Here is a 12949-nt window from a genome sequence, read left to right as displayed (position 1 = left end):
TATCATACACAAATGAACTGCAGTAAATATTAAACTAGTGGTTAATGCCGTTCCGTTATAAACTACTGCATTGAAGATTATAAACGTAAATTCTGATTTACTTAAATTAATAATATATTTAATATAATTTCAGATGTTTTAAATAAATATTTTACACACATAGTATAATTCACAATAGCTTTGCTCAATTCTCGAGTATTTCTAAAATTTCTATGATCAATATGTATCACGTTTTATTTAGATATACATACTCTACATTTATTTTAAAACTATAATTTAAATGCGGTGGCTTCATCACAATGTTCCACATAAAGTTAGACTGCCATTTCACTAATATTACCAGCGGTCTGTTAAAAGCGAGCGGTTTAATTAACAAATTCACATAATTTAAATCGTGAGCATAAATAATGGCGAATTAATGCACAAAGAGAGGAATAGCGGTGTTTGGAATTTAACAAGAGTGGCTTTGTGCCGTGTCTGAAAGTAGTTAGATCCAAAGCCTTATTATATTATCGGTGTTCAGCTAACCTTGTCATCCTTGCCAGCTGGTGAAGTTACGTGCCAATCTCTCAGAAGATATGGTCCACACGAGCGTGGTGGGTGGCCAGGCGTACTGGGAAACTTTGAACTTTTGATGCTTGTGTCTTTGCATAAAGAAAAATGTGCATCGATGTCAATATAACAAACAATTTTTTTATAATTGGTACAGACTTTAAACAACAAAAATCTAGAAACAAACATTAAAACGATGATCTGAAAAAAAAATTGAATTTTGTAATTCTTTATTACAATTTAATTTGATCTTGCTCAACTCAAAATTAAAACGTAACCATTAAAATTTACCTAATTTTTAGTAATTATTAAAATTTACCTAATTTTAAGAAATAAAATTTAATAGTCACAATCTGAATTTAAGATTATCGTTATAGTGATTGATTACAATTTAATTTTATCTTGCTTAATTCAAAATTAAAACGTAATTATTAAAATAAGCTTTATGAAAATTAAATAGCGATTTACATAAATTAATTTAATTACAACTGTAATTTAAAATGTATTTATGATTGAAGCACCTGTTTGATAAATATTACGATAACCTTTTTTTATTAATATATTCGTATAGGACTTTATCTACAGTTTTTTATATTTATATGTCCTTATAAGCCTTATCCACCTTTCGTTTATGTATCATGTTTAATAACAATTATTCATACATAAATACCGTATCAGAGATGTCAAAAACGCCGCCCGATCAATCATTGCAGATTTGCACACCTAAATTTGCATTATAAATTATCTTCTTATCAATCAAAACGATGATGGAAGCATTACGACGAGTTTTGCATTTGTTGACCATAACGAATTCGCAACGCGTTAACGATATAATGACAGAGTACCTGAGTGACTCGGTTTTTTCTCCGTTCATTCACAATTAGCGTAATAGTGGTGTAATTTATTTAATTGAAATATTTATTTAATGTGTATTATTTAATTCAACATAACATAAAACACGTAATTAAACGATACCTTTTTATGATGCGCCAATAACATATTGCAATTCTAGAACGCATACCGTAGCGGGGTCAATTTATTTATATGGAACGTCTTTTTCTGAATCGATGGGTCTGGATTTTTCCATTATACAGTATGACTCAAAATATGTGTACGGATTGAAATCAGCACACAATTATTTGCCACATAGATTCAATTGCATGATCTAAAATATATATAAATCAGCTTTTTTAAGGTTGTATCAGTTTTATTCCTACTTTAATAAAACTTATAGAAAAGAAACAATTTACGGACATTGATCAGAATTATAAACTAATTCAATATGTATATTATTTTATCTTGTCTTTTTTGGCAAATATTTTTTTAATAACAGGATGAATAAAATTAATTATAATAAATTAAAAATGAGTTTGAATCTCTCCCGTATTTAAGCTAGTAACAAATAAACCGTAGTGATTGCTTTAAGAGATTAATGCCTCTTTTATGGTCAATTTTACGTCGCAAGGTCAAGAGCAAAGCATCTAAAATGGCAGATAAGTAATTCAACAAAAAAGTGTTAAATGAAACGATGTAACTGAAAACGAAATCAAGTATGAAAGATATACTTTTATGAATAAAAGTTGCAACAAATTTGATTTAAATAATATTTTATATATTGCAATAAAATAACTTAATATTTAGAATGCCTGTCAGATGTTGCATAACTAATACAACTTAATTGTATGGATGTTGATGTTTATTATTTCTTTCGAACCACCTAGTATCGAACCGTTCGTGTGTCATGCGTATCGTAAAGCATAAATATGAGTGCGGTTCGTATTAATATATGGCCTATGCTTATTTCTGGCGAAAAAAGTCGCATTCCCGCCATGCAATGGGACGACACTCGTTATGAGCGGACCGCGACTCGGCATCACATCAAAAGACGAATTCCAGAACAAGATGGTAAAAATGATCACATGGTCTGTTTGTTGATTTTTTCTTCCCTTTGCGTTTGCCTATGGACAACGTTCCAGACCGGAGCGTGCATATGCATTATGCATCGTAAGTCATCGATTATACATGGCATGTCGGTGAAGGGTTCAACGGTTATCCTCGGCGATTCATCATTGAAGGATATCCGGAAAGAACCCTCTCTGCTTTCTTTTTAATGTGGCACAACAATATATAATTAATTTATGTGAGTGATTTATTTTCTTTTGGATTTATATTTTCACCATTAAATTAAAGTACTTTTAAATACAACACTTAAGATATTTACATTTACAAGGATACAGATACAATGATAATTTTACCATTCACCACATTTAAAGTGTACATAAAATAAAAACTAGAAGTGTAAAATGATTTATTATAAACTATTTTCAAATATTTTGACAAATTTAACAAATTTAATTTAAAAACTATTCCTTCTACGATCATGGTACTAGAAAAAATAGTTTCATCATCAAGAAAAGTGTGTACAAAAATAAAATATTCTCATTCAAAATCCTGACTAGTTGCTTAAATAAGTGCTTTGCCAGGTACATACACATTATGAAAAATTATATTGAATAATATGTATATATATTCATATAAAATATTTGAGACAACTTTACTAAGAAATCGATTTTACTTTATATCATCTAAATGAGACATACATGCACGAAGAAAGTGTGCAATAAATGATTTCACAAGGTGCAGTTTCTTTAATTTTTGAGCATATTGGATAATAATTCCTATGAACATTCATTTATAATTATATTCATATACATATTATATTTGCTGGTGGGATCTATAACCACGAAAATTGGGTACAATCTATCCAATAAAACACGTTACTATATTACCAAAACATATACAAAGAGGCTTTCTATGCCTTGAAAAAATCATACAAAGATATTGTTTGATACTGAAGTTTTTATCATACATTCTGTTTTATTAAATAATTTTATGTCATTAGCACAGATAAAAAAAATATAATTTAAACTGTTTTTAGTTATTATTAATATTAAGTCAAAATAATAATGTGTCAAGATTTTATTCTTCACAAATCTCCAATGTAACAGTTATACTTATACATATATGATGTTCGCCTATGAGCTGAAATAGTTTATTATTAGATAATTTTATACCTAATATGCACCACCTATCTTAACTTAAATTAATCATTACGATATTCATTGATCAGAATTATGATTATATAATAATCACTAATTTCGATCTCCTAAACACCATACACATTAAAAATTGACTGAGCAATACCCTTGGTATCGATCAGTTTTAAGACTTTAGGGTATTAGTCACCGACTATACCACTGGTCTATCGTTCTGATATTAATTAGGACAATTAACGTAACTGAAATGCATATATAAAGGATTCCAAAAGGATATATCATTTTTTCTTTTATAAGAAAATCTAAATTTATCATTTTTTTAGAATTAAGACATACCATATAAAATATTGGTTGACTTTGTTAAAAGCAGTTATAATATTAGTAAAGTCAAGTACTCTTCGATAATATTTTAAATATACTTGTGTGTAATATAATAGTATTGAATACTTTAGCCAGTGTGGATAAACTAAACACTATTCTATAATTATTTTTTATTATAAATAGGCGAATAATATTTGTACTTTTTCATACATTGAAACTGATTACTGAACAGTGAAGCTGTCGATCGATTGAGATCTCTATGAAAGTGTTTACTAGAAATGGTCTATCTATTATATACTAATTGAATTCGCATAAATTAATATCTTAATGAATTATGAATAATGTTGCTCCTTCTTAAAACTTTTAGTATACATATATATTTTCTTAGTTTTAGGAGGATATTTTTTTGAATATCATATGTATGTTTTATTATGTATATTGCTAATGTATTAATACTATTCCAACATAATACTTTTAATTACAACCATACATCAACCTTACAGTAATAAAACTATCATGCACATCATAATACATCCATTTGTATCCACATATCGAATGGGAATTTTTCCGGATATCATCTCCTCGCGCCGGCTTCGTCACTACAAAAAAATGGATCACTGTCCATAAAAAGGAGAGCCTTCTGTTGATACATCATCTGTGGGCTATGGTAGCCGCTTTATTGATGGTTGAATAATTGAGTGCACTCGAGGCATAGAGAAACAGAGGTAATGCACTTGGAAGCTTCCTATCTGTGAGTAATGAGCGAACGCTCCCGACGATGGTTCGCGTGATCCCTATCGCTTCATACTCCTGCCATTACCGAATGATTGATCTTCATTTTGTTGTGACGAGTATTATGATGGCAACTGTGGAAAAATTGTTTTTTTTAAACGCTAAATGAGTTTTGAAAATCTAATGTGTAGATTTAAAAGAAGCAGGAGAAGATCTGTGGATATATTGACTGACAACAAAATAATATATATGTATTAACATTTAATTTAGAGCAAAGCTTTATTTAAAATAGATATTTTAATGAGTTTTTTACTCTATCTAACACTTTAAACAATACCATGATGATATTAATTTATAAACTGAACGTAGTTTTCTTTTACATAATTCTAAACATATGTTTGTCGTTCTGTTTTTAGGCACGTCTTTCTATAAACTATTTCTATGCTTGCAATAATGTGCCACATAATCATAGCCACTGATGCGAAATATTTAATTTATATATATATATAATATATATGTATATTTAAAAATATATGAAACTAAATTGAGATTATTATATCTAGTTACAAGATCTTGAGCAAAATCCTCGGTATATACGCACGTGAATTACGAGCTCGGAGTATTTTACACTACAAATCTATCATCTCCGGTCGAGCCGGTCGCGCTAGGGTAACTGGTGCGTCGCATGCCATTAATCTTTCGTAATTGTTATCTACTTTATGAGAGCAGAGCTTGTCAAAAATGTCGTTGTTATGTCATTTAACCGAAACCGGTGAAACCGGACCGGAGAGATCCGGTTTTGTCACCGGGTCCCGTGACGTTATGCCGTGCAATCCCTGGAGCTGTATTGTTTATAGGTCCATAATATTGCAAGCAACCGTGCCTGCCATAACAATATCATTCTTATAACTACAATGTAATGAGCTGACACATAAGTCTTTGTTTTTTACTTTTATCAATCAATGTTAAATAATGAGAGTATTAAATAAGAGCAAAAGCTCTCTACATTACAATTATTTATGTTTTAAAACTAGTTTATTTTTAATTTATTTTAGAATAAAATCAAGAGAACAGGCGATCGATTCATCCCCAGAAGAGCTGGCGTTGATCATCAGTGTTGTCGGTCTAAACTCTTCTCAAAAACAATAGAAAATGAAGATGATATATTTACTCAGGTGATATTTGTATGTACATATATTTATGATTGTTTTGTGAAACTAACTTATTATACCTTGCTCAATCCTGATTCTTGTCTTGAAAAAGATCAAAGGCGTTTTGTGTAGACCTCAGGCGAGACTCCAATAAGAATGGGTCATAAATTATTTACGTTCGCGTTAATGAAAATTCTAAATAAATCAATTTGTACTGGAATAATTGCTCGGATGTAAAATTTTATATGGTTATTAGCGTGCTTTATGGTTTTCTAGAACAAATTCTAAATTTTAGTGATTTATAGCACGAGAATATTAGATGGTTGTTGTTTTTATTTAATTTGTTACATATTAATGAGCACGAGAACACAGTGATAAAATAAAACTATGGATAGTTATTAATTACAATACTATGCAACTAAATATTTTACCATTAAGATAAAACAGTAAATTTATATGTAAACTGCACCTTTTTTTAAGATGTATCGTAAGTTTTTGAAATTACTTATTTAATACAAAAATATTCAGATAAAAATCTTATATTATTCTAAAAAATATAGAGCCTCAAATTCAATAGCTTAAAAATGTACTATTTAATTTATTATATTGTAAGATTTTAGATATAAATTTGCCAAGAACTAATATAAGAAGAAAAATGACACTACTGAAATCAGTATATAGTTTTACATAGATATTATATTTCCATTTATTTTATTTATTTTTTGTGTCAAAGTGCTACAATTATAATTTTGACAAAACATTTTTATATCTAAATTATACCAATCCAAAAATAATAATTTTTACTTAAAATCAAGTTATTCAATATAAATTAATATGTGCTCAATATTAGTTTAAAATAGCTACAACTAGATTTCACAATTTCATATACTCATACATATATGTATATTATGCGATATATTTTGATTTACGTATAATTATTGAATATAACAATGGATCGTTATAATCACCCGAAGGATCCATACGGATGGCGTATCAAGAGTTACAGAGACCTTCTCGGAGGTGCGTTGAAGAGGCATAAGCCGGAGACCAGGATACTCCAGCTGACTGAGCCCCAAGGCAGGAAGTCAGACGTAGTCAGTGCTAAGCCGCAGGATGAAAAAGCCACCACGGGATGGCCTTGTTCACCAAGGCACGGACCGGTCATCGGCCAGCCAGACATGATATTCGACCTGCCGGAATATCAGGCCTATATGCGTGAGGATACTAATATATTTTATATTATTGTGTCATAATTATTAAAGATTCTAATCTACTTAAAAATATTTCAAACTTTTCTTGCCACCTACTTGTTTATTAAATTTAATTTATAATTACATTTCGTAGGCTTTAGTAGACCAAGAACACGATTTTTGTTTGCATCATTCCAATGTCAATATTCTCTAATAATTATCAGTAGTATTATTATATATAGTTTGAAAAATATAAATACATAAAAAAACTATACATACGTATATGTACGTACATCTATAATTAATAAATATATATACGAATGCATAGGGGTTTTATTTAGTGACTATAGTTAAACATATATTTTTTTAAAACACATATTGTATTTGACACATGAGTCAGACAAGCTTAGATAAAGTGTATGTTTACAGTAAAAACATACAAATATTGCAACCCAAAGCTGTATTAAAGTGAGTCTCGATTTCCAAGATGCCATATAATTAAGTAATTAATAGTTTTTGTAAAATATTATTTACAGAAATTTAAACTAACCCCTTTTTAAAAAACCTTACCTAACCACTTGCGGCTTGTTTATACATTATTAATTAGGTTATTTAAATGATAGGCGTCCACATTTACCGTGCCTATAAATTGAACAAGTTTTTATGTCAATATTAATTTATACATTATTTTGTAGCAAAATTGTGTATAAGTCTAATAACATAAGCTGACTAATCAATCAATCGATAAAACCTAAAGTCTATCGGCGTTTAATGTACATCTAAATAAAGTTAATATTTTTTTTATTGAATAAATTACCATGATAGTTATTTTTTAAATAGCAAGGCTTTATGTAAAAGAATATAAACATGTATTGTTTTATAGTTTTATATATATATACATTTATAGTTTCTCTCTCCTTATTGTAGAGAGGGGAAAATGTACGTACATACATATATTTCGATAAACGATAGATTAGTTAAAGTCAGTCTGCAAGATGTCATGGTGAAGTGTCATTACAGAAAATTATAGAAAAGCATTAATAAGTCTAAAAATGGTAGAGGTTTTTTTTTATAGCGAGTTCAATTTTTTTGATGTTGATTCAGAAAATTCTTCAATATAATAAAATCACGTGACCATATTACAAATATATCATCTACATATCGAAGCCAAATTTTTGGTTTAAATTCAGATTTTATTAATACTTTGGTTTCGAAATCCTACATGAAAGGGTTTGTAATAATTGGTGACAAGGGTGATCCCATGGATGCTTCTTTAATTAATTAGTGAAATTGTTTTTTATGAATGAAATTGGTTGACAGTTTATGAGATTTTTTTTTTATTTTAAAATTTTAACTGCTTCTGATATTGGAATATTGTAAAAAGTGAAGGTACGTCAAAACCGCCTTAAAGATCTTTGTCTGATAATTTGATTTCTTTCTAAAAAGTGATCGAAACATCGGCAAATGAGATGCGAGTAAGAAATATTGGCTACGGATGCCATCGCAATCATACTTATAAATGAGCATCTGACGTTTTGAAAATAAACATATATTTATGTATTTATTAAGCAGCAACAATAAAAATACAGTTAAATATTTTTATTTACAACGATTAAGCTAGCGATTAATTTAGATCCAAAAAATACAGTGTTAATTAAATCATATTATTTTTTTTCAATTTTTAGATAACGATATTTTAGATTGGGGCAAATGGGATCTACTGATAGCAGCCTTAGGCGACAAAATCTTTATGTGGCACTCTCCATCAAACAATGTATTAACAGTGCAAACTTTTAGACGAGACACAATAATGGCTGTAAGATGGGACCCCAGTGGCGAGCTTATTGCGGTAAGACAATCACATATGTTCTTGTATGCTTCTTATGCTCCGGTATTGAAATGGGTAAACATACCTTTGGCACCCGCCGCTCTGCACCCTCGATTCTCCAATAAATTATGGTGGTTAAGTGCTTTGCACCAAAAGGAGAGCGAAAAAGCACACTGCTTTAATCACTGCTAGTATGCTGGTGCCCAAGGGTTTATCCCGCATGTAATATCAATTTACATGTAATATCTGCTGTATCTCCGTGGGCAATTGCACCATGGTCGCCGATCGGATATCCTCGCTGAAGATCATCAATTTTATAGCATATTAGATGCTCTAAACGCTGGCTTGTTGTGTTCGCTGAAATTCATGTATTTATGTGTAACGTGCGTAGATGTATCATATATGCGAATACTAATATACTAATAAGAAAACACATAATAACGAGATTGTGATTCAGAAGTATAAAATTGAAATAAAATAATAAACTAAATTCATACATATATACACAAATGTTTCACTAGGAGAATATGCTTATTTAGAAGCACCTCATACTCTACATTTATATATAATATATATCTGTTGATAGTTGTAGCTTAATTAGTTGAAATAAATTTGATAATCTCCAAAATGACACAAATTTAAATTTACTATTCAAAAATTATTAGGATATTATTTAATTTGACTTTTAATAGCTTAAGAATATATCATTACTTATTTGTCAATATAGTCACTATGAATCTCAAACATATCTTGGATGTGGGTCTTAACTAAAACCGTTATCAATTCGCTACACAAACTTTTGCAGTAGAGACTTCTAAAATTGTTTATAGATTACTTCAATATTATTTATTAAAAAATAACAATATATTAAAATCTGTCCTAATGTTTTTGTATGTACTCTTCGTATTTATTATTTTTAGTTGACCAAATCTTATTTTTAGATCGGTACTTTGCTAGGTCACCTATATATATACGACTCAATCAGCGAGAAGATTATAAACGTTTCTTGGAAGTGTCACAGGTCTTTACAAGACATGAAAGCTTCAATCGCTGCCGTTTCTTGGTGCACCAAAGGAGATTATCTGGCGTGGTATAGTATTATAAATAAATTCAATAACCGTTCATTAATCGAAGATCATATATCAGCGTTCGTTTAATTCAATTTTGCATTTTTTGCATCAATATTGATGGGAAATTGCTGCGTAAGAACTGAATTTGCATACGAGGCTCGTTGAGATGACTAACGACTTTACGTCAATGAAGCCTAATTGTAAAATAATACATATTCTTTTAGTGGCACTGTAACTGGAACTATTGGCATTTGTGATAAGAAAACTAAAGGCATCAGTATAATGAGATGCAATGCCCACACAGGTGATATTCTAGTCATACGTCACTCTCCAGACAATCGATATTTGGTAACCAGTGGTATGGATTGTATGGTCAGATTGTGGTGTCTCCCGGATATTATCCCATATTTTGAGATCTTATACATTAATCCTTCTAGGGTAAATATGAATTTTATTAAATTCACACAAGCATCTTTGATATTCTAAAATTACATACAGGCAATCGCTTGGCATCCTTGGAGAGGATGTCAATTGGCGGTCGGTGGGGGAGGTGGAGCTGGGCATGATATAGGAGATGGATCATTGAGCATCTGGAATGTCTCAAAACTAAAAAACTTATGTCATAGATTATCTAATGTAGACTGTGCCGTAGATGCTTTAGCTTGGAGTGTTCATACAGCAGAACTGGTAGTCAGTTATTGGGTACAATGTTCGTATGGCTATCTGTTTTTTTATAGTTAATTAATATATATAAATATATATATATATGAATTTTTAGATTTTCGCGAGTATAATTATTTTTGAAATCTCTGGATTCATCGCGATTTTTTCTTACTTGTATTCTATATTTCGGCCGTGATTTTCCGGTCATGATCACGAATTATTTACGACTGCCACGATTAATCCCGAGATTTCAAAAAAAAATATATATATATATAAATATAAATAGTTACATATGTTACATAGCCATATATTTGGAAAACTACGAAGAAGATGAAAATGAATCATACTCAAAATTGATAGTATTATCTGAGCCGTGCAAAGTAACTGACGAACTTCGTACTCCACCAGGAAGAACTAGAGCTTTGTTGTTTAATCCAGATGGAACCAAATTAGGTATGAATTTTAATTTAAAAAAATATTATCAAATAAATATTTTATGAATTTCAGCTAGTGCATCTTCGCACGAGAATTTGTACGTTTGGAACTTTCTGGGAAAGCCCGGACCTTTGTTGAACATGTACAAAAGGAAGATGAAGAAAGAGAAACTGTATCTTAATTATAAGGAAATCAACGAATTTAACAACTTTGGTAGTTTTATACGATAGTAATAAATGTAATTTATTTACATGGTAATTATTTTATGCATAAAATATATTTTACAATACTATATAAAATTTAATTATAAATATACAAATCTGCAATTAAATTTTATTATATAAGTGCATTTGATTTTATTATTTTAGTTGATCTATTTTAATACATAAAATTAATATGTTGTTTTTATTATTTATGTTGGTAATTTAAAATTGATCATGTATTAATAAAATTGCAATTATACGAATCATTATAAGACATTTTCTAATACTAATTTAGTTATTAATATTAATTTAGCAATAATTTATAGCTAAGTAAAATATGCTGTATAAAATTATACGTATTGCTGTTTAATATGGAAATTGTGTTAAATAAAACGGTTGTAATTAAAATATAATTTACAAAATACATACAATACGTTTTTATTTATAATTTTAGATTTAATTACAAATATCTATATATGTTTTTTTATATACATTAATTCAATTGTATGCTTTTTATTAATATTATTTTGCATTACAATAAAAAATGTACCAAAAAAGATTTTTTTTTAATAATTTTAATTCATATTTTTTTAACAAATAAATTTTTCTTAGATTCAATATGTAAAAATCGGTTATATATTACATTATTAGAACATGCATAGTTCTAATTTATATATAATCAAACGTATATAAAAATACTAACGGAATTATAGTACGATATTTAATTACAAATATAAAAATAATAATACGCGTCTGTGTGTGTTTATCCAATCTAAATATATTTTTGCAAAGTTACTCATAGGGACCCTGCTAAAAAATATGTATAATAGAAACCCCCCTCCCCCCAACTCCAGAAATTTAAACACTGTTACTTTTTAAGATGAAAGATGTGTAAATAATATTACACTTACAATAATAACACGAATTAGTATTTAAATTATTAACTAATTAAATGTTTTTAGTTCCATACAAATATACAAACGTATTTTTATATTTATCACTTACATATATACAAAATAAACAATTTTGAACCTTACGGTTGACTAAACAAAACACCTGCTATTTTAATATTTATTTACTTTTTTAAATATTTGATAACATTGCAAAGCTTGTTGGAACGCTTTACGAGCGCTTTTTTCAATCGCTTTAGCCATGGGAACACGCAACGGAATTTATAAATACCTTTGACTTAAATTTATTGACCGATTGAGATGTTCGCGCTAAAGCACAGATGCGGAATCGTGTTAATGACAGGCGTCGGTATGTATTATGGTGTTACCACACTTTGGCGTTGTTATGAGAGTCAAGATTAATTTATATGACGATTGTTATGTGTTTGTGTTGTGTGGAGGTACGAGTGCGCAGGAAGCAGGTGTTAGGGTGGCGGCTACCTTCGAGCGAAACGTGAACGAATTATTCATGAACGCTGCTGAAAACGGTCACGAGTGTATTAATAATAATCTTTCATGCTTTTACAGACGTTCCAATGCCTACCGACAATGATTTATGCCATGGGTTGGCTACCCGATGGGTTGATATCTTTGTATCTATGGAGGTTGCGTCAAATTTGAGCATAAGACTATCAATCATTTTGCAACGAACTTGTTTCATTAACCAGTTTTGTACATATTTCATCAAATACTCAGTAATAGTAAGAACTGTGAAATAAAATATTTTAAAGGTAAATATTTATATGTTTTAAAATATAATTTAGAAAAACACTTTCAAGATTGGTTATTTATTTCTAT

General features: G+C 29.2%; 1 protein-coding gene across 1 annotated transcript; it reads left to right on the top strand.

Annotated features, from left to right (window-relative positions):
* Positions 1-6762: 6762 nt before the first annotated feature.
* LOC148227446 (protein cortex-like) lies at positions 6763-11324 on the top strand. The gene is made up of 7 exons (XM_088201982.1): positions 6763-7027; positions 8688-8851; positions 9772-9920; positions 10125-10338; positions 10399-10609; positions 10867-11016; positions 11071-11324. Exons 1-7 carry the CDS (start codon positions 6763-6765, stop codon positions 11226-11228), a joined length of 1311 nt encoding a protein of 436 aa, XP_088058108.1. The 3' UTR covers positions 11229-11324.
* Positions 11325-12949: the final 1625 nt, after the last annotated feature.

The sequence above is a fragment of the Plectrocnemia conspersa genome, unplaced genomic scaffold (genome assembly GCF_051122295.1).
Source record: "Plectrocnemia conspersa isolate PC_06_02 unplaced genomic scaffold, ASM5112229v1 ptg000013l, whole genome shotgun sequence".
In the NCBI taxonomy this organism is placed as follows: domain Eukaryota; kingdom Metazoa; phylum Arthropoda; class Insecta; order Trichoptera; family Polycentropodidae; genus Plectrocnemia; species Plectrocnemia conspersa.
The sequence above is the reverse complement of the archived record's forward strand: the minus strand, read 5'-3'. Positions and strand labels throughout refer to the sequence as shown.